At 41.6% G+C, this 22,787-nt stretch overlaps 1 protein-coding gene across 1 annotated transcript in view; it reads right to left on the bottom strand.

The window, feature by feature from the left end:
- Positions 1 to 14,931: 14,931 nt before the first annotated feature.
- Positions 14,932 to 22,787, bottom strand: part of CYP24A1 (cytochrome P450 family 24 subfamily A member 1) — a 15,479-nt gene continuing 7,623 nt past the window's right edge. The window contains exons 7-11 of the mRNA XM_082644477.1: positions 19,677 to 19,843; positions 18,796 to 18,874; positions 18,137 to 18,334; positions 17,919 to 18,039; positions 14,932 to 16,035 (exon numbers count right to left, since the gene is read on the bottom strand). Of these exons, the coding sequence (XP_082500603.1) occupies positions 17,929 to 18,039; positions 18,137 to 18,334; positions 18,796 to 18,874; positions 19,677 to 19,843 (555 nt within the window). The 3' untranslated portion in view covers positions 14,932 to 16,035; positions 17,919 to 17,928. The remainder of the gene's footprint in view (positions 16,036 to 17,918; positions 18,040 to 18,136; positions 18,335 to 18,795; positions 18,875 to 19,676; positions 19,844 to 22,787) is intronic.

Here is a 22,787-nt window from a genome sequence, read left to right as displayed (position 1 = left end):
AGACCGGGGCACGAACCCGTGTCCCCTGCATCGGCAGGCGGACTCTCAACCACTGCGCCACCAGGGAAGCCCTAGAGCGTAGTCTTTATGTGTGTGGCTTGGGGGGTCCCCCTGCTGGGGTTGGGTTCTAGCTCTGTCACTGATCTTTGAATAGGTTACTTCTGTCTGTACCTTGGTTTCCTCATCTGTAAAATGGGGATCGTAAAAGTACCTGCTTCACAGAGAGACTGTGCTCTCTTTCTTTTCATGGTCCAGTTTTCTGATATATAAGACCATCCAGATTCACGCCAGTTTCAAGCTTTTAATTATTTTTAATGTGCTAACTTTTTGTATGTTTAGTGTTTAAATGTATCATTGGTGATGTGGGTTATTCTTAAATAAGTAGTTTAGAAATTTGGATCAAGGAAAAGAATGTGTGTGTGTGTGTGTGTGTGTGTTCTAATTGCTGGTAAGTTGTGTCAAGCCAAGCTTTAACTATTTGTGGTCGGCACATCTTTATTTTAGGGAAACAGGGTCACACTTTATTTTAACAATGTGAAAATTTATCTTGATAATGTCTTGAATGGCGTGGGATTTGGGAAGGATTGTGACATTGTGAAGAATGGAGGAGAAAAACGAGAATTCAAACTAGTACCTTCTAATTTCTATGCCCCAGAAAACACTGACATGTGTGTGTTTTAATCGTTGCCACTCTCTGTCTGAAAGTCACAGAAGAACACTCAGAGGAGACAGGGGAAGAAACAAGTCTTCAGAATGGTCCCTAACGTGAAGCAGCTTGGCAGAAGGGGGCGGAGGCGCGTGCTCGGGGGCGCGTTTTGAAGGGGCTGCGTCACCTGCGGTTATTGATGGAGCTGGTAGCTGCGGAGAACAGGATAACGGAGGGAAGTCCATCTCACCTATTTCACCTTGTGAACCGATCATCTTAAGTCAAGAATGAACTTCGGTCCCCGCACGAATATTACAGAGTTGGCCCAGGCGTGTAGAAGGAGAGAGAGAAGGAAAGAGCAAAGGAATCTCAAGGTTCCGGGACCAGACACAAGGTACTTGTACGGATTTCCACAGAGGAGCCGGTTTATCTGAGGCACATTCCTTACTTGAGGTGTTTCAGGACATTCCCATAATATTCTGTAATTATCCCAACCTGTGTTCAAGAAATAGCATGAGACACCATGACATTACCCGACAACCTCAGTTTCCTGCTGATGATAACTGGCTTTGGGAAGGAGGCCTCAGAGATTCCTGTGTGTAGCAGGCTATTATTAACCTTTTCTTCAAGAGAAATACCATTACTGTCAAATCAGAATCTTTTTAAGCCTTTAGATGCTTATTGGGTCTGACGCATAGAAGTCTTCAACCCCGAGAAGCGTGTTAAGTCTTTATAAAATTGTTTCCCATAGTAGTTACCTTATTTCCCTTCAAATTTCTCTTCCATTTTCTCCATCACTTATTGTTGGATAATTGACCACTTTTTTTGTTGTTGTTTGTTTGTTTTATTTTTATTTTTTATTGATTTTGGAGGAGGATGTCACACAGATTTTTTAAAATTAATTTTTATTGGAGTATAGTTGCTTTAGAGTTGTGTTAGTTTCTTGCTGTACAGCAAAGTGAATCAGTTATACATATACATATATCCCCTCTTTTTTAGATTTCCTTCCCATTTTGGTCACCACAGAGCAATGAGTAGAGTTCCCTGTGCTATACAGTAGATTCTCATTTGTTATCCATTTTATACATAGTAGTGTATATATGTCAATCCCAATCTCCCAGTTCATCCCACCTCCCTTCCCCCCTTGGTATCTGTAAGTCTGTTCTCTACATCTGTGACTCTATTTCTGCTTTGCAAGTAAGTTCACCTCTACCATTTTTCTAGACTTCACATATAAGCGATATTATACGATATTTGTTTTTCTCCTTCTGACTTACTTCGCTCTGTATGACAGTCTCTAGGTCCATCCACGTCTTTGCAAATGGCACTATTTTGTTCCTTTTATGACTGAGTAATATTCCGTTGTATATATGTACCACATCTTCTTTATCCTTCCTCTGTTGATGGACATTTAGGTTGTTTCCATGTCCTGGCTATTGTAAATAGTGCTGCAATGAACACTGGGATGCATATTTTTGAATTATGGTTTTCTCAGGGTGTATGCCCACGAGTGGGATTGCTGGGTCATATGGTAGCTCTATTTTTAGTTTTTTTTTTTAATTTTTATTTTTTTGCGGTACGCGGGCCTCTCACTGTTGTGGCCTCTCCCGTTGCAGATCACAGGCTCTGGATGCACAGGCTCAGCGCCCATGGCTCACAGGCCTAGCTGCTCCGCGGCATGTGGGATCTTCCTGGATCGGGGCATGAACCCGTGTCCCCTGCATCGGCAGGTGGACTCTTAACCACTGCGCCACCAGGGAAGCCCCTATTTTTAGTTTTTTGAGGAATCTCCATACTGTTCTCCACAGTGGCTGTATCAATTTACATTCCCACCAACAGTGTAGAAGAGTTCCCTTTTCTCCACACCCTCTCCAGCATTTCTTGTTTGTAGATTTTTCGATGATGGCCATTCTGACCAGTGTGAGGTGATACCTCATTGTAGTTTTGATTTGCAACTCTCTAATAATTAGTGATGTTGAGCATCTTTTCATGTGTTTGTTGGTCATCTCTATGCAATTGACCACTTTGTTAATTGGTTATTTTTCTTAGTCTTCCATAAAACTATGAGATAATAAACTAGGCCTAAGTCTGTGATGTTGTACACCCCAGAGTTCAAATCCAATATTCATTGACGGTATGGCTGATGGGAAAGAAGGTCATATAGTTCAGGATAAAGTGCTCCTAAGAAGGGATTCTGGCACCATCCACAGTGGATAATTTTCCTCATTCTTTTTTTTTTTCCATACACAAAGTTCCTGATGAGTTCACCCAGTAATTTTGTCATAGCACTGTTGGGGATGGTGATTCCTGGGCCATAATTGAACTCAGGGGGTTTGTACCTGGGCTATGGGCCAAAATATGTGGGAGAAAATATCTCACTGGTACGCCTGAAGACGCTTGGTCTATGTACTTTGGCGATAAAGTGCTCAAGAGTGGAATTCAACACAGTTTTCTGGTTTCTCTTTCCTGGTTGCTTCTTTTCTTGGCTTGAACAGTGAGTCAGTATGTTGGTCTGTGTGTGTGGTTCAGAGAAGCATCCAAGGGCTCCACCTCAGCTTCATGGAAGAGTGTATCTATTTGCCACCTTTAAGTCTGAGGTTCAAGCTCACACCCCTTTGGTTTATTTCTAAGTGTTTTCCTCATCAAAAATCGCTTCTTTCTTCTTAGAAGTCATCTCATCAGGGCTTCAAGTTCTTCTGTCTGGTAGAATGCTTTGTTTTTACTTAAAAAAAAATAGCTTGCTAGCTTGGTGCTTAGTATGTAATGATGATATCATTTATCTGCCATTGTAGGAAAAGGGAATTATTATTTATTTATTTTTTTTAGGGGGAAATGAGTTCATGTTGGGAGTACCTGATAACCACTGGTTATCAAACACGTGTTTCTTTCATTTCTTTCACTGACTTGAGAGATCTTTTTGAACATTACCTGTGCTAAGAACTTAGCCTGAAGGGGCAAGAAGAGGAAATATTTTTTGCAGGTGCCCAGTGAGAGCTGAGGCAGTGGAGGATGAGTCCTGGAAGGAGACGTAGTCTAGTGGGATGAAGTCAGTGGCGGACATGTGGCCTGAGGGGTGACAGAAGCAATACTCTGGCCTTTCTCACTTCCCAGCCTCTGATTTCCTGCTGGTGCTTGCCTCTCATTGGCTAAATCCAAATGTAGCCAAGGGCAAAGGATCTGGAGGACCATGGAGGTCAGCCTCTCAGGAATAGTGGTGGGCACATATGGATCTGGTTGGGGAAGCAAAGAGATGAATAAGGGTGATGTGACCCCAGAGAAGCCCTCCACACAGGGCATCCTTTCTCAAAGTCTTTTCCCAGCCATCACTACACGGCTTCTCACAGCCAGTGGATCCACCGCCATTCAGCACATGAACTTCTTTGGCTTTGTTTTCCTCTGCTCAGCATCTCTCCTATTCTCCATTTTCTTCTTTTCTATTTTTCTATTCTTCATCTTCTCTCCTCCTCTTCCTCTTCTCTTGCTCAGTGTCTCTCCTGTTCTTGGAGCCTTTCCTTGCCTAACAAAAGTCCTAAACTTCCACTGAAAACCACAAAGGTCTCTTTCATGAACTTTTTTTCCAGTGAAAAGCAGAAGGATTCATCAGGACAGTTTCAATTTTGAAACAGGGAAAGCTGCATAAGACCTTCTCTTCAGGATATGAATCTTGGTCTTGAGTATCAAAAAGAACGAAGATTTTTGGCAGAGTTCTTTTAGATAAATGAGTACTGCTTACATCATGCAGTAAGAGAAAAAAATTTTTTTAAATTCTAAAAAAGGAAAAAGAAAACCCCATAAATATTGTAAATCTTTTCTCAGAAGATGGTCGTTGATATATTTCCTCATTTCCTTTAACTGTCATTTTTGTGTTGGCTGTTTTCAATTTCTAATGCTGGTTACACCACTCAACTGACTCCTGGGAACATCCCAAGAGTTGTGTTTCAGGTTGGATGAAATGAAGACATTCCCATTTCGACACATGATGCCTGTGGGCTGATAAAGCTGCCACATAAATCAGACTCTTATTAAGAATTATTGGTTATTAATCACTCCAGTCCCTGAACATGAAGATGGATTCATTATTGCCCTAGAGACAACTTTCAAAACATAAATGTATGCCTTTCATCTGAAAGAGGGAAAACTGTTTTCCTTTCAAAACAGGAATTTATTTCCCTGGTTAGGACATCACCCATGTATTTAGCAGTTCTACAATGTGCTGAGATCCACTTTGAGGGGATAATGATTCATGCAGACATGGAATTGGGTTTCAGACCCTTTGAAGCCTAATTTGCCCAGTTGTAGACATTGAGTAACATGCAGTTGGGCGTAGAATCCAAACTATTCCTGGTGTTGTCTTTAATGATTAAAAATGCCTGCATGTGATGTGTCAACAGCTTGTAAATTCATAATTTGGGCGAGGCTGCTGTGGCTCTAGTTGCCAATAACATGTGAATATTGGGTTCAGAGTGTCCAATTAGGGTGGAACATTAAACAATGTGTGGTAGCGAATGAATACAAGATCACTCATGTCCTGGTGGAAGTTTCTTTGAAGCTGCACTGTGTTCTATGAAATTGGAGGAATGGCTTCCCAGGTAACACTGACTTTACCATGTGGCCATATTCAGAGGCCAGAGAAGTCGTGATGAACTAAAAGTGGGTCCTTCTGAAGCTTCCCCAGATAGGATCAGACACAGTGCAGGGATGGAGGGTTGGTCAAGTATGAGACTCCTTCCTGATACATCTGAACCCTTGTCAACGTGGCTGAAGCACCATTTCCACGCAGAAGTCAGTATCTGGTTTCGTTGTGCTTGGCGTCCTTCCTGGTGGTTTGAATTGAATGGCGGTTTGAGTTCCTCCAAGGCTGAAGGTGTCTTTGTCCAGCCTCTCTGCTTTCTCAGTGTTTGCAGTTACTGTCTAACTGGCATTTCCTTGTGGTCAGTACTTGTACTGTTTGTGTAAGCCAGGGTTCAACCTATTCTCTCTATTTGCTTCTTTTTAACCATCCATTCATTCAGCAGCTTTATATTATGATCCCACTTTGGCCAAGGCACTATTTAAGACACTGGGGAACACCGCAGTCATCAAGATAGATAAGGTCCCTGTTCTCTTATATTCTCGTTGACGAGATACGTAAGCAAACAAACAAATAATTTTAGAAAGGGCTAAGGAATATGAAGGAAATAAAATAGGGTGGTGTTGTAGGGCAGCTTAGTGGGAGTAGGGGGATGGCAACATTACACGCGACAGTTGTCTCTGAATAAGCTATTTTTATGCTGGGACCTAAAGAATGAGAAGGAGCCAGCAATGCAATGATCTGGAGGAAGAGTGTCCTAGGTAAAGGAATCGCAATCGCAGAAGTCCTCAGGCAGGAATGAGCTTGGTTTACTGAAGGAACAAAAATGGCACCAACAGAATCAGTGTGGGGTATGCTTAGTGAGCAAGATGAGAAAGGTAAGAGATTATGTCAGAACGCATCAGGGCCTGGGGTACGTACACCATGGTGGGGAGTTGCGATTTTAATCAGTTATATCCATCCAACTGCACATCCTACATTCCTTCACTTCCTTGCTTATCCATCTTAGTTATCCTGATTCATCATTATAATCACTCCCTTGAAAACATTTTCCCCTTTTGTATTAGTTATCTATTGCTGTGTAACAAATTGCACCAAAAAATTTTTGTGGCTTCTTGGGCAGTTCTGTCTGAGGGTCTCAGGAGATTGCAGTCAAGATAACTATAAGTTATCTGAAGGCTTGAATGGGGCTGGGGGACTCACTTCCAAGTTGACTCACTCACATGCCAGGTAGGTTTGTCCTGGTTGTTAGCAGGATGCCTTAGTTCCGTGTCTCATGGGCCTCTCCGTAGGACTTCTTGAGTGTCCTTACGACATGGTGCTGGCTTCGCACCATGCTGGCTTCGTAGAGAGAGTGATCCAAGAGAGTACAAGGTGAAAGTCACAATGTCTTTTATGATCTAGCCTTTCATAATATCTATTGGTCACACAGGTCATCCTGCTCAGTGTGGGAGAGGAGGGGCCCCACAAGGGCAGCTCATCTTTCTACACCTTTCAAGTATGAACTCAGACTCATGTAGTGTCTACTGTGTTGATGTTTTTTTACAGATACTCATTTGAAGACATAAATCGTAGTGATTGTGAGCCCATGCTCTGGGGTCAAAAAGAATATTGGGTTCAAAGATCAGGTTTACCACTCCTTAGCTCTGTGAACTGTGGCATATTTCTTAACTTTCTAACTTTCTATCTCCTCGTCTGAACACTGGAGATAATTCTACCTCACAGCTCATGATTGATGTAAACATTAAAGTAAGATAATGCTTATAAACAAACTTAGCCATAATGATTGTCACACAAATTCTCAGTAGATATTATCTACCACTGCCCTTGCTCTTATTCCTTTTTTAAAAAATTTTTTGTTATTGCTGCAGAATGCAGCTACTCCTTGAAGTGTTTCATAAAGCTCAGTGATGTGCTAACAGTCCTGGGAAGCCCAGCCTGCCATCAGTTTAGATTGGAGGGATGGTGGATTTGGTGGTCTGGGTGATCCCTGGTAATGCATACTCAGGATGCCAGAAGCTCAGACATGTCATAAAAAATTCCCCTTTGGTATGGTAAAATTTGGCAGACTCACCATTTGCCCTCAGATGAGCTGGGAGTCAAGCATTGGGCCAGCTCAATAGGGGCATCTAAGTTCAACCCCAATGCAAAATCTAATCAACTCTCAAAGTCAAAGGATGAGCTGATGATTCAGGTATTTATATCAAAAGGTGTTACAAGATTATTTGGAACACAGTAGAGGATAAGAAACAGGATTTCAAATCCATTCCAGAATTACATTTCTTGACAGTCTTCTAGGAAATGAAGCTAATGAACTTTTAAAGATCATTCAATGTTTTCAACTAAGGTTTTTGAGCACTTACTATGTACCAGACACTAGACTAGGTTCTGGCAAAGTAGCTAAGAGCAAGTCTGCCTGAACCCCAGCTCTCATGGTGTTCAGAATTAAAGTCAGCAGTTAGAGATCATAGCCCTTATTATTCTTTTTGATGGCTTAACTTTCTACAAGTTGCCAGAAGTTGCTAGAAACTTGAAGGATTTCCATCCTTATGTCCAAATGAATCATAGCATTAGTGGTAGGGATAACATTTTTACCCAGTTAATCAGCCACCTAATTATTCAATAACAGATAAAAATGCATTAACTTGTTGAGGCAAACATGTTTCCCGAAGCCACTGTTTAGAACTGAACTACCAACACGTTTTGAGTAATAATGTCTTGTTCACAAGTCATTTTTCTCAACTGTCTTTCTGAGGGCTGATACAAGATCCCTGGGAACTGTTTGTAATGCAAGATAAATATATTGGCAATGAACAGATTCCCAAAGCAATTTCAACAGTGGCATGGAAATCTATACAGTCCCTAAACTTTCTTTGCTCCAAAGGCAGGTGGAATTCCTTCTGAAATGGGTGAGTGGGATGCAGCTTTTGTTGCAATTAATTCAGTGATTCATGTGGTGCCTAATCTGACCTGACAAGCCAATTCTTGGTTTGATTGCTAATCCACAGTACAGATGTTAATCTCCAACACTTAATAACTCACCCCTACATATCTTGGAAAGTTCACGACTGCCGGTGTAGGCATTTTTACAATTGTGTGTTCAGGTCTCTAGGGAGACAGTACGTGTTTGTGGAATGAATGCATGCTCCTTTTCATTCTCATTTCAATGGATGGAATGTGCATCCAACGCTTGAAATTTTGCACTATACTGAAGTGACATCTCAACAGAGAAAAATCCTAGTGTGAGCAGTAATTCTCAACTGCGGTGATTTTGCCTCCCAGGGGACATTTGGCAATGTCTGGTGACATCTTTGGTTGTCACAACTGAGAGAGGGTGCTGTTGGTATCTAGCAGGTGGAGACCAGGGAAGCTGCTAAATATTCTGCAATGCACAGGACAACACCCCGAAACAGGGAATTATTTAGCTTTAAACGTCACTAATGCTGATGCTGAGAAACCCTGATTCAACCAGGTTTGGTCTAGATAATTCTGTTAAAAACTTTTGTAGAAAAGGGAAGACAAGTTACTTAATTTATCCAAACCTGTTTATTCATTCGTATCCCGGGGTTGGTAATAGTAAGGACTTGTTGCTGTCGCTGTGCATTTAAAATGAAATAATGGGGGAATTCCCTGGAAGTCCAGTGGTTAGGACTCTATGCTTTCACTGCAGAGGGCCCGGGTTCAATCCCTGGCTGGGGAACTAAGATCCCGCAAGCTGCGTGGCCAAAAAAATTTAAAAAAATGAAATGAAATAATGTACACAGAGTGCTGACTAGATTGTTGGCACACAGTAAGCACTTTAGTAAATGATTATTATCATCATTATTAGCTTCTTGACGTAGAGTACAGTGTTATCAGTCTCCAAGGGGGCCACCAATAATATTTAAGACCTTGTGTGGTCTCCTATACTGAGCAAGGCAGACCTCTATAACCAATAGGCTATTGCAGAAATGACTTGTGTGACTTCTAAGCTTATCTCCTAAAAGAAAATGTGGCTTCTGCCTTGCTCTCACTGGGAGAGGTCAGCTGGGCTATAAGTACACACAGGAAACTCTATGAAGATATCCATGTAGTGAAGAACTAAGGCTCTGTCCAAATGGTTAGCAACTTGCTGCCCCACAAGGGAGCCATCTCGGGAGGGGGTTCTCCAGCCTCAGTCAAGCTTTGGGGAAAAAATGTAAATTACTTAAACTGACCCAAGAAGAAAAAGAAAATCTGAATAAACCAATAATCAATAAAGCAATTGACGTGGTGGTCAAACACCTCCATGCCCACGTCAGGGCTGGGTCCACGGCTATGGGTTCTTACATGGCCAGTCACATGGGACCCCAAGCTTAGATGGGCACTTGGTTTAAATGCCTTATGCCACTATCTTGAAATTCTTAATTTTTTTTTTAACAAGAAGTTCCTCATTTTTATTTGACACTGGACCCTGCAAATTATGTAGCCAGTCCTGAGCATACCTGTGTAGTTTTATAGGTGTTTAACTTTTAAGGTACTGATAATCCAATGCCTTTCTGAAAATAGGAAAAGAAAGCATGTTACCCAGTTCATTTTAGAAGGCTAGTGTAACTTTTCAAGCTTCCAACATCTCTTGATCAAAGTCACTTAGAAATTTAGGGATAAAATGTGATTTCATCAGATCTGCCAGAACATGAATAACTACCAAAGTCATTCATTACCAAGGAAGTTTGATATTGACCTACACAAATGAATAGTCCTTTCCTCAGATGAAGTTGTTTTCTGTTTTTTTTTTTTTTTTTTTTTCCTGGTCCTAACAAGGAACATGTTAGAAAAACTTACCTAAGTTCATTCCGGGCTAGTTGATGAGTTAACTATTTTAAGCTCTTCCGGCACTTGTAGACTTTTAAAGCCTTAATATGAATTTTTTCCCAGGTCACTTGCTAGTGAACCTTGGAAAAACTTGGCAAATTGAATGAGTGCTCATCCAAAGTCAGACTCAGCACCTTTAACCAGAAACTCTAAGAAAAATAGATGGAATTTGTCTTGGGAATTTCATTAAGAACACAATGGCAGCATATTCTGCTGTGTCTATGGTCCTGATCTAGCTGACACTGTACTTCTAGAAGGCAATCCTGAGCTAAACATCGTGGCCTTATAATTTTAGTTCCTCATTTTAACTACTAGTCTGCTTCTGTTATTTAATGAAAACCAGAATCCACTTCACTGATGTCTCGAAAACAGCAGTGCCCTCCCTTCTTACTCACTTTCATGTTTTCTTCCTTATTTTCATCTATTCATTTTCAATGAGAAGTAAGATAAGTCATGTGGGGTTTTCCCACAGTCAAAATGTACCTGAAATTAAAAATCTTAAACACGTTTGAGAACAATGATGTTAGATAATTTCCTACAATTTAGGTGTTAAAAAAGAACTAATCAATCCTGTCTTGACAGGTGGGATGAACTTGTTTCCATAGTGAATTACACTGTGGAAAGCAGAGAATTTCCAGAAGGGAACAAGGAACAACTCTTGTAACGTGAGAATAGAATTCCTTTATCCTTAACAAGTATGCAATTTAATAGATATTTGTTGGATAAATCAGTGCATGATACTGTTCTGATGATTAATCTGGGACTTACTAGGTTCCTTTTTGGACTTTCCTTTTTAATAGGAGGTTGCCCTCAGTTCCTTGCCACGTGGAGCCCCCCATCAGACGCTTAGTCATCAAAACCTGCAAAGGAGAGAATCTCCTGGGAGGACAGATGTGACAATCTCCTATTACATAATCAGGACGTGAGGTCCCGTCACCTTTGACATAGGCTATTGGTTAGAAGCAAGTCACAGGTCTTGCCCATACTTTGAGGGGGTTATATAACGATGTGACTAACAGGAGGTGGGAAACACGGAGGCCACCTGAGTGTCTGGGCTCCACAGCCAAACGTCCCGGGTTCAAATCCTGGCCCCATCGCATACGAGTTCCAAGAAACATAAGCATTTATTAATCTCCAAGCTTCAGCCTCCTCATCTATAAAATGAAAAATCTACTCATACCTTCATCCTAGGGTTATTAAATTCCAGAAATTCCTCATTTCCAGATACCCTTGTGCCATTTTCATGGTTGTTTTGCCTAATTTATATGCTTCAAGAAATATCACTCACTCACTATCATCTCCCCTCTATAATGTAAATCAACTTATTTAAAAAGCAAATTTAATAATACTACTAGACATTTTTAAAAAATTAGTATTACAGAAGATAATTGTAAACACACATTATCAGTAATAAAAATTATTTGTCTGCATACCTCCAAAATTCATCCTGCACATCACTTGTGAAAGGTATATATGCCCCCTTGAGAGGTTGGGGCCAACAGGGCAGAGTGCAAAGACCCTGAGTTCATCTCCTCTCGTGAGCACACCAAAATCACAACTATCTGCAGAACAACCATCAATGAAAAAGACCAGAACCTACCAGAAAAGAGCTTCCACAACTAAAGACAGAGAAGGAACCACAGCGAGACAGGTAGGAGGGGCAGATTCTTGATACAGTCAAGTCCCATACTCCCAGGGTGGGCGACCCACAAACTGGAGAATAATTACACTACAGAGGTTCTCCCACGAGAGTGTGACCTCTGAGCCCCACGTCAGGCTCCCCAGCCTGGGGGTCCTGCACTGGGAAGACGAGCCCCCAGAGCATTTGGCTTTGAAGGTCGGCAGAGTTTAACTTTGGGAGCCCCCCAGGACTGCGGGGAAATAGAGACGTCACTCTTAAAGGGCCACACAACCTCTCACGCGCACCAGGGCCCAGCACAAAAGCAGTCATTGGATAGGAGCCTGGGCCAGACCTACCTGCTGGTCTTGGAGAGTCTCCCGGAGAAGCGGGGGTTGGCTGCTGCTCACTCTGGGGACACAGACACTGGCAGGTGGCATCCTCAGGAACCGTCCTACCGCGTGGGCGCTGCCGCTTGCCGGCGGCTGTCCTGGTGGGAGCCTCCCTCCAGCTCATTAGTGCCAAGTTCTGGCCCTACCTGACAGCCCATAGGTGCCAGTGCTGGACGCCTGAGGCCAAGCAACTGACTGGGCAGGGACCCAGCCCCACCCATCAGCAGACGGGCTGCCTAAAGACCCCCTGAGCTCACAGCCGCCTCTAGCCTCGGCCCTGCCCACAAGAGGGCCTCGGACGCAGCTCCGCCCCCCTGCGCCGAGGCATTAGCTCCAGAATCCCCTGCGCCGACGCATCAGCTCCAGAATCCCCTGCGCCCTGGCCCTGCCCTCCAGAAAGCCGGCTCTGGCCTCTGGACCAGCCTCACCCACCAGGGGGCAGACACCAGACACTAGAAAACCATAATCCCCCAGTCTGCAGCCCCAGCCTGCTCCTAGCAGGCCTGGCCGTTCGCTGAGAACAGCTGGGCCTGGCTCTGGCCCAATCTTTGGGACGCCCCAGATCCCATACCCAGCTGTGTTAGGAGCTAGCTCCCTCCACCAGTGACCCGCCATCAGCCCTGGGATCCCTGGGCCCTGCAACCAGACTCAGGCTGCTGGAATCACCTGTGCTACCTTCTGTCGTAGTCAGACCTCTGCTCTGAGCACGGATGGTAAGTCTGCATGGGTTAAAGGTGCATATAATGCAACTCCCCTCCATCACCTGCTTATGAGTAGTAGTTGCCCCATAAATTATTTTCTACTATTCAGAGGAGCAGAACCAATCCTGTGTGTAGAATCTTGGCTACAAACATCGAGGAAATCCCTTGATCTCCCGATTCTCTCCCTCCTTCCTTAGTTCTTTTCCCTTCCCTCTTTTCTTGCCTCCCTCTCTCTCTCCAAAAATTATCTGGACATCTCAAAAGCCAAGTGGACAGCATTCCCAATGTATCCTCATGAGCTGGTTTCCCATAAGCACCCATTAGACTTTTGTTTGAGCTATAGAATGGAGGTGGCCTTCAGGGAGGCAGAATGGGGACTGGAGGAGACATAATGATAAGCCACAGACGCTGAATGGCATGTATGACTGGCGACAATCATAACAGATGTGTTACGTTCGCCTGGGCCGAGCACTGTACCACACACCCGTCTACCAGGCTGTGGACAGGAGGTTGTGTGACTTGGCTGAGTCCTGGCTCAGCCACCTGTCAACAGGATGACTTTGGGGAAATGTGCCTGGATTTATTAGCCACCATCAAGTTCAGAAGCATTATTTATATAATCAGTTAAAAAAAACTTTTCATTGTAAAAAACAGTTAAAGTTTGTTTAAACTCTGAGCTTCAGTTTCCTCCTCCACATCTGTAAAATGGAGGTAATATTAGCACATTTTTAGAGTGAGTATATCAATCAGGGCTCCGCGCAAACAGAGACCAACAAATAGGATATATATATATATATATATATATATATATATATAGAGAGAGAGAGAGAGAGAGAGAGAGAGAGAGAGAGTGTCAGCCTCAGCCTCTGGGGGATTTTGATCATCCAGGAAGACATCCTCCAGGAAGCTTGAGCTGCGCTCTGATTGGTGCATAGGAGAGATGAACAGGTGAAGAAAGAGTGCTCCAGGAGGAAAGACATCAGGTGCAAAAACTCGGAGGCAGAGAGTGTTTAAAGAATAGAAGAGACTGGCAGAAGCCAGTGTGGCCAGAGTGCAGAGGCCTCCAGTGGCTCGTGTGCGCTGGGGCCTGTGGGTGAGTGGGCTGTACTTTACAAGACACCGAAGTCCAGCTTAAGGAATTGGATCTTTATGTGAGATCAATGGGATGCCACCGAAGCAGGACTGGGACACCGTCGGGCTTGGGTTTTAAAAAGACCGATATGGCCAATGGACAAAGAACAGTCTAGAAGGAAGAAAGATAGAGATCAGTTGGCAGTTTCTGCTGTGGTCCAGAGTGAAGGGGATGGTGGTGCAGATAGAAATGAATGGAGTAAAAAAAGGAAAATTTTGCCATTCAAATGATCATCTTTTGGTAAAACTACTGTAAAATATTATTGTAATATTATATTGTAAACTAGCCACATGACAAAATTTTCTAGTGAGACAAAGTTTGAATGTTTAACTTTGGTTGTTAAGAAATGCAGGGACAGGGAGGAGCTTCCCTGGTGGCGCAGTGGTTAAGAATCTGCCTGCCAATGCAGGGGACAAGGGTTCAAGCCCTGGTCCAGGAAGATCCCACATGCCGCGGAGCAACTAAGCCCGTGCGCCACAACTGCTGAGCCTGCATGCCACAACTACTGAAGCCCACACGCCTAGAGCCCGTGCTCCGCGACAAGAAAAGCCAGCGCAATGAGAAGCCTGTGCACCACAACAAAGAGTAGCCCCCGCTCGCCGCAACTAGAGAAAGCCCATGTGCAGCAACGAAGACACAACACAGCCATAAATAAATAAATAACATAAATAAATTTTTTTAAAAAATGAAATGCAATGAAGGGGAAACATCTCACATATTTGAAAACTTTTATTCTTTTAGAGAATTCAAAGAAGATATACAGATTAAATCTGACAACACATGCGGATTTATAATTCTAAAAAGAATTTCACAGCAGTGAGAAAGCATATACTTATTTTGGTGATGTGCACATATTTGTTCAAAATAAAGATATAAATGTACACTTCTGAAATAGTCTAAAAATGTAACCTAAAAAGGGAAATCTTTATCAAATATACAGAAACATATAGTATGCTTTTAGGAAAAGTAGTAGTAAAAACCTGTGCAAATAAACTATATGTAAACACAGTTTTTAAGAGTTTTACAAGTATTGCTTAAATCTATATGCCTTTTCCATTTATGAAATCATATTTTCCCAAGGAGTTCAAGTCACATAACATGGTTTACCTAGTTAATCTATAATGTATGCACACTTTACTACTGACCCGTCTATAGCTGGGAAAATTAAGGCAGGGAAAGTCACTGAATATTTTTAAGCCATAACTAAACTTTAGAACATTGCCCTAAACTTCTAAATCAAATACCATATATATATTTTTAAGTGATGTAGCAAATTGCCATTAGAATATATACACACACACACACACACAATTTGGAAACTACTGATCCAGTCCTTAATAGATTAAATAGACTCAATGCCATAATTAAATAATTTCAGTATCCTTTAACACAATGATGCCACAGTAAATCATTAAGGCATTCTTAGACAGGAGGTTTTGACTTCATTAAAGTACTTCTTAACAGAGGTTTTCTCTAATTTTCCAATAATGTTTCAATTTCAAAACAAGAAAAAAAAACCCAGCTTCATGGGGACCTGACAACTTTAACCAATATGTAGTTTTGCTTCTATTATTAAGCAGTATTTTCCCCAATATATTAAACAGAGTTACAACAAATGGATCGTCAATACTACACAGGGCACCCAATAATCTAGGTATAGTTGGTCTTTCATTGTGAAATGTAAACTTCTGAGAAGTGAAGATTCCAGCAGTGAACCTGGTAAAGCTAGGACAGAAACATTTAGTGACTTTTACCTGACCAACGGATAAGTGCCCAACTGCCCTATACAAGAGAAAACAGGATGATGAGCAATTCTGTGTAAGTCAGGATGGTGCTGATGTCAGTTATGTGTCAGTTACGAGTAAGCAGGCGGTATACCCTGTAGGGTTCCTGGTATTCCAACAATCTGCTTTCCCTGAGCCAGATACCATCTTAATAAATACCATCAGCTACATAGACAGTACAGCTTCTAGAACAATTGTACAGAAGAAGGAGTATAAACACCTGGGGCTGAATGTTCTTTACATGCTGTTTCATGCTCAGGTTTTTGATGTTTGCTTTCCTGCCATGCAGAAGTCCAAAGCCTCATTCTTGCAAAAGGGTAAAAATTGCTGCTCGTGGTCTTGGTAAAAAAAAAAAAAATCTGGAAAATAAAGTATACCCCAATTATACATCAGAGCGGTATAGTTAAACAAGAGGAATTATTAGCAAAAAAATAAATGCTAAAACCAGTAGTGCCCTGGGCTCTTGTGTTTCACCAAGATAACTGTGCACACTGTCCTAGCTGAAGACTGGAAGTTTCGCAATTAAGCTAGAATTCCTTTGTTATCCTACTTGATTCAACTCTGTTTGTTGGCATGTTCAGAATCTGACAATTGCCTAATGATACCAGACAAATAGGGAGGAATTCACTGGGCCTCATTCAGAAATTTCATCTGTAATTGCATGTTTCCCGAAATAATCCACCTATCAGCAAATACCCTTAACTTGCAGTTAGCAAATAGCAACTAGTTCTAGGCAAATTCTAGGTGATGTCGTTGAAAGGGAAGAGTGATTGAGACTGAGTTTTACCACTGACACCTAATTCTATAAAGCTATGTGTCAGAAATGTCATATTTCCACATCTGATAATACTAGAGATTTCTCAGGCTAACTTCTTATCACTTCAGTAGTTGAAAATTCATTTTATTGTGGATTAGGGGAAAATAACTAGACTAAAAAAACACCATTTCATCAAGGAAATTAGAAATAAGGCTAAAGTATACTATTAGGCCTGTGTTAATTTAAAGGAAATAATTAAGCAGCAATTAAATAGCTGATATATGAATATGGCAAAAATTATGAAGTTGGTATGAGAACGCCCACACTGTCAGAAAAGGTAATAAATGGTATGTTGCAGAAAAAGTATTACATTGTATTTAATACAGAATGGTAAATATCTCCTCTTCTATGCCAGGGGTCTGTAAATCAAGACCCTGTGGTCCAATAAGTACTACCACCTCTTTTTACGAATAAAGATTTATTGAAATATAGTACTGGTAGGCAGAATCATGGCCCTCAAAAAAAGCTTAGTCCTTAATCCCCAGAACCTGTGAATATATTACTTTGCATTGCAAAGGAAGCATTGCAGATGTGATTAAGGTTATAGACCTCGAAATGGGGAGATTATCCTGAATGATATCCTGTCTGAGAGATGCAACAGAAGAAGGATGAGGGATTTGAAGCCTAGAGGCTGGTTGGCTTTGAAGACGGAGGAAGAGGTCATGAACCAAGGAATGGTGGCCTCTAGGAGCTGAGAATAACTCTTAGTTGATGCAAGAAAACAGAAACCTCAGTCTTACAGCCATAAGAAACTAAATTCTGCCAACAACGGAAATTTGTAAGGGAACAGATTCTCCCCTAGAGCTTCCAGAAAGGAACATAGCCCTGCCAAATGACAACTTGATTCTATCCTGGCAAGAGCTGGGTTGAATTTCTGACCTATAGAATGATAAAATAATAAATGTGTGCTATTTAATACAATTTTAGTAATTTGTAAGTTATTTGTTTTAGTAACTTGTTATGGCAACAATAGAAAACTAATACAATAGTCACCCCTATTCATTGACCAGTTGTCTGAGGCTGCACTGAGGTGGAGTAAAGTGGATGTGAGAGAGACCTTATGTCCTGCAAAGCCTAAAATATTTGCCAACTGGTCCTTTACAGAAAAAGTTTGCCCCCCACCCCGATATTCACATGCAAAAACCATGACAAGCAGCTTGCATTTTGGAGCACTTGCATTTGGAGTATCAGCACTTAGCTGATGCCAGACTCTGGGCTAGGTATTTTGTATTCATATCATCTTTCTGGATGGATACTATTTTGGTCCCCATTTTACAAATGAAAAAAAAAAGTGAAGGCAGAAAGGTTAAGTAACTGTTCAAGATCACCTAGTGAACCAACAGTGAGCAGGGACTCCAAGCCAAGTATGGTTGACTTCCAAGCTTGGCTCACCTCTTGGCCATTCTCCACACCCCAGATGCTCACCTGAGGCCTCCTATCTCTGGTAGAAAGCGATGGGGAGCTGTCGGCTGGGTACCAGGATGCCCAAGTGCAGCATCTCCACAGGCTCCTTGTCCGTGGCCACGATGTCATATTTGCGGACGATCTGAAACACAGAAGCAAAAAAAAGCAGAATCACCTCTCTTCTCCTGCCTTGAGGAATAGCCCAGAATACAGCTGCAGAAATCCCATCAGGGTCTTACCCAGCAGAGAGCCAAGTGGAGCTGGAGCTCGGCTAATCGGCGACCAATGCACATTCTTTTCCCAATGCCAAATGGAAGATGGGCAAAAGGGTTGATCTTCTTCTTGCCTTGAAGCCATCGTTCGGGTCTAAACTGACTTGAATCTTCAAAATTTTCTTCATTGGACCCCAACACATGGGTATTTAGCATCAATACTGTCTAAAAACACAAAGCACTTAAAGAAAACGTTTGAATAGCAAAATTTACAAAAGCCATCACCTTACAAATGTGAAAGTAACCCACAAATGTATAATAATGATGAATGCCAACATGTATTGAGTGCTTGAAATGTGCCAGGTGATACTGGCACAATAAATAGGCCATGAACTTTAAAATTTTACATCACATTCTCACAACAATCCCACGTGGCAGGTTTTATTATTCCCATTTTATAGATGAGAAAACTGAGGCTCGCAGAGGTTATGTAACTCACTCAAGGCTATACTTGAATCCAGGCCTGTCTCCATAACCATTATTCCTAATGCTAGACTACACAGCACGTCAACTATATACTGCAATCTACACATTTCCAAAATGAATGCTCTCCCAGTAGAAACGTTTAGGGAGATCTGATGGATATTTGAAAAGGGTAAGGTACAGACTGTACAAATTCTACTTACTCCTTTGGGTAAAGCATATTCCCCCAGAACCATTGCTTTGTCAAGAGTCCGAGTTGTAAATGGCACACTCGGGGTAAGCCTGAAAAAACAAAATCAGAGATGTCAAAGTGGGCACGGACCAAGTTCTAGCTCAAGGGAATGCAGATCCTGGTTAAATAAATAGTTGCTGCCTGAGTTCTCAAAAAAGGAACATGATCCCAGCTCTTTACAAAGAAGTTCTGTCTCTTTCTTCCCAATATTTACACCTCTTGTTTATATTCTTTATCTTATTGTGTTGGTTAAACCCCCAAGTACAAGCCTGCTTCATAGCTGTTAATAATGTTTGTTCGGTTTCATTCCCCATACACATTCAAATGTGTACATGCTTCGCCCTCAAGCCTGTTGTTTGTTCTCGGTTTCTCCTAACTACCCTTCATGAAGTTAAAGGTATTTCCTTCTGACCGTAAGACATTGTGAGCTTTGTTTTCCAGAAAAAGAATTTTCAAAGAACATTTTATACAGAGGCTCAAAAACAAAGGCGTCTCTATGTCTTATCATATAATAATATGGTTCCTTGCTGAGCTTTCATCTCACATCCTTCAATCGTGCCCCTAATCTTAATTATTGCTTATAGCATCCATTAGAGTATTATTATTTACTCTAATGATTTAAAGGGCAAGACTCTGACTTTCCAAGATTTAATAGAATTTGCCCAAATGATTTAGGAAATGAGTAATAGGAAAGGAATATGGTCCAGAGGCTCTTTTTTTTTTTTTTTTTTGTAGCTTGGTAAATGTTTACGAATCAACTGTGGGAGCCATCTGTGGGAGAGCACCCCTTATTATGTGTTGGAGAAAACAGCCTTCTGACATATTCATATTGGCTTAGGTACGTGTTCTTACCGCATAGATTCTTTCAGACAGGCTTTCAAATATGGCATATTCCTCAAATCCTCTGCCCGTGGCATCTGATTCTCAGGCAGTACACTCTGAATTTCCTTAAGAAGCTTTTGTTGCACGTGGGGATTACGAGATAAATTGTAGAGAATCCACATTAAGCTGTTTGCTGTCTGAAAGCCAAATGGACGTAAACTTGAGTTTTCTGCAAATAAACTGCCTTAAAACCAATATGAGCTGAACCAAAGGTGATGCCTACCACCTTGTCATGAAAACATTATGAGTGACGCTTTTTTACATGTCCTTCTTGGCTGTGCTTCAAAGAAATGCCCTGTATGAAAAGTCAGATTTAGTTTATAAAACACATCAGTGAATAATAGCTTATTTCCTGAGGGAATCAAAGTAGAATTCTTTAAATAATCAGCTGCATTAGGACGCAAAATATAGTTTGGTACAAAAATTGAACACAAACGAGGGCATGTAGAACTGGGGCATGTAGAACTGACCCAATGAGAGTCGGATGGGCAATTGCAACAGTATCAGTTTCCGGGTTGTGATAACAGTTTATCTTATGCACATGTTACCCTTGAGAGAAACTTGGTGAAGGATTAAGGGATCCTCTCTATGTTTTTTCTTAGAATTGCATGTGAATCTATAATTATCTCAAAATGAAATTTGTTAATTGTTTAATATAAAAAATAATATGAAAATTGAGTGGGGAGAGAGGGATGGAGAGCCTAAGAGTGTTGCTAATAAAAGTGTCTTTTTTTTTTTTATTTTGCAATGCAAATGCACAAGAAGTTGCATTCCTGGAATTTAAAAGAAAGATTTTTTTGCCGCACCCTCAAAAGTTACCACAAAAATAAAAAGGCATTATCTGTACCCAGGGTTTCAGCCTCAAGGAAAGAGCCCTGGTAGGAGGCGGCCAACACCAAAATAAGAAATTCTAGTGTCAAGTTGAGTATTTCAAAGAACCAGCCACAATTTCTGACAAAGACTCATGGCCTTTTAAGTGGCATCCTTTATTTCCTTTCCAAAGGCAATGAGAAGAGAAAAAATATTGGCAGAAACAGCCAGTGCAGCTTTTAGCTTCATAATACTCACCACTGGTAGTCTTATGTATTTGTCTTTAGGCCTAATTTTGTCTAATTTAAGCCAAATATTCCCATAAAAATGGTCATTGTGTCCTCTCTGCAGACATGAAGACGCTTTTGCTAAGTGCTATGTGCCACTCACATAAATGAGCCAAGTGCAGGACAATTTGGAGCCAATGGTATTTATTGTTTTTGGAAGAAGATGCCTCCAAGTAGCCTTCTTCCTGTCAGAAGACTGTCAGCCTCAGCTGCAAATAAACTGTGGATGTCATTATTACAAGAGTCCAATTTACAAAACAGGAAGAGGGCGTAGCCACCAAATTAGATACACTTTCAAATTTCTCTGATTTTCCAAATGTGACCTTCAGAATAGCCAGGACTAAAAAAAGAAACAGATTGAACGTATCAGTGGGTCCCTTACCACAAGTACCAAATAGAGTTTCCAAAAGGCAGATAACTGTAGCTTTCACCAAAGCCCTGTAAGACAGCCCTGGCCTTTTAGGATAACTGCAGGGGCTGAATGGAGGGGATGTGGCCTGAGAAACCTCATGGGCACAAAGTATCCCGGCTTGACCTCCATGGAGGAGACACATCTCATAGCTAGCTGGCCTTGCTGCTTCCACTCTCTCTCTGCTAGGTCCGTTCTCCATCTGCCAGCCAGAGCCCACTTTACAAAACATCAATCTGATTAAGTTCCTCCCTTGTTTAAAACACTCCAAGAGATTTCCATCACAGGTGCAGTAAATCCAAATGCCTCCCAAAGGCTCCTGGTTTAACAGGGCCCGTCATCTTCTCCCCTGTCAACTCTGACCACATGTGCTAGTTCTCCAGTCCATCCTTTCTGCCCAGGGCCTTGGCATGTGCTGTTTCCTCTGCTTGGAGTGGTCTTCCACCAGCTCTTCCCTTGGCTGGCTGCTTCTCCTTATTCCAGTGTCAGCTCCAGTATGACATCTCAGAGAGAGACGACCTCCCTTACCTCTCTATGACTTCACCCTGATGGCTTCCTCCAGGTCCTGGATCACTATCTGAAATGATCCTATTTCATTATTTATTTACATGTCTATCATCTGTGCCCCAAAACCACTTCAGTTCCATGAGGGGAACTGGTTCATCGTGGTCTCTCAAGTACCCGAAACAGTGCCTGGCACATAGCAGACATTCCATAATTCCTGAATTCTTTCATTTATTGAACAAGTATTTGTTGAGCACCTACTATGTGCCAACTTCTATTCCACACCCTAGGAAGAGCAGGGACAAAATCAAGTCATCACTGTCATGGAGCTCACCATTCCAGTTGAAAAAAAAAGAATAATAGGTTAAGCTTTACTTCCATCACTCTAAGGAGCCTGTCGGGGTAAAAGGGTTTTAACAGAAAAATGAGTTGACGTAAGTCCCCACTTTTGACAGCCTTCTGAAGTGTGAGGAGAAATGAGAACCTTGCTATTCCCTGATGTAGAAAACCCTACTTTTTGTTCAGACCAGAAACACTACAGAAAGGAACAGGAATGACCGGGTATACATTTTTCTTAGAGATGATACGTGTATGAGGTGTTGGGCCTGTGAGGAATATTGGTATCACCACTCCAGTGATAGCTCAAAAATGAACCAAAGACGATGAAACCCACCTGAATACTTGTCGGTATTTATGTTTGGAGTTTGGCTGTATTGTGTACCTACTAGGAGTATCAACCATACTGGGGACAGAATTTTGGTATTTAAAATTAGCTGTTTCCTTTCAACTGAAATCAAGTGTTTCCCAAACTCCCTCTGTTGACAGTTTTAAGCAGAAAAAAAATATTATTGGAATTGCAGAGAGTATTCCAATGTTTTTAGACTAAATAACATCCACAGTTAGGCACTTTGGGGTAACATGCACAGCCTAAAATATATCCAGTTTTTAAAAACCTAGATTATCTACCTTGCTGTGGTGTAGGATTTTACTGCTTCTTAATTCCTGTCGCATTTTGCATATTTGTCGTGGCATTTATACCCTGAACCGGATTTCTGTCTCTAAAGCACATGA

Source organism: Mesoplodon mirus (assembly GCF_964341445.2).
Source record: "Mesoplodon mirus genome assembly, chromosome: 15".
NCBI lineage: Eukaryota > Metazoa > Chordata > Mammalia > Artiodactyla > Ziphiidae > Mesoplodon > Mesoplodon mirus.
Note: the sequence above shows the minus strand (reverse complement) of the source record. Positions and strands in the feature narration are given on the sequence as shown.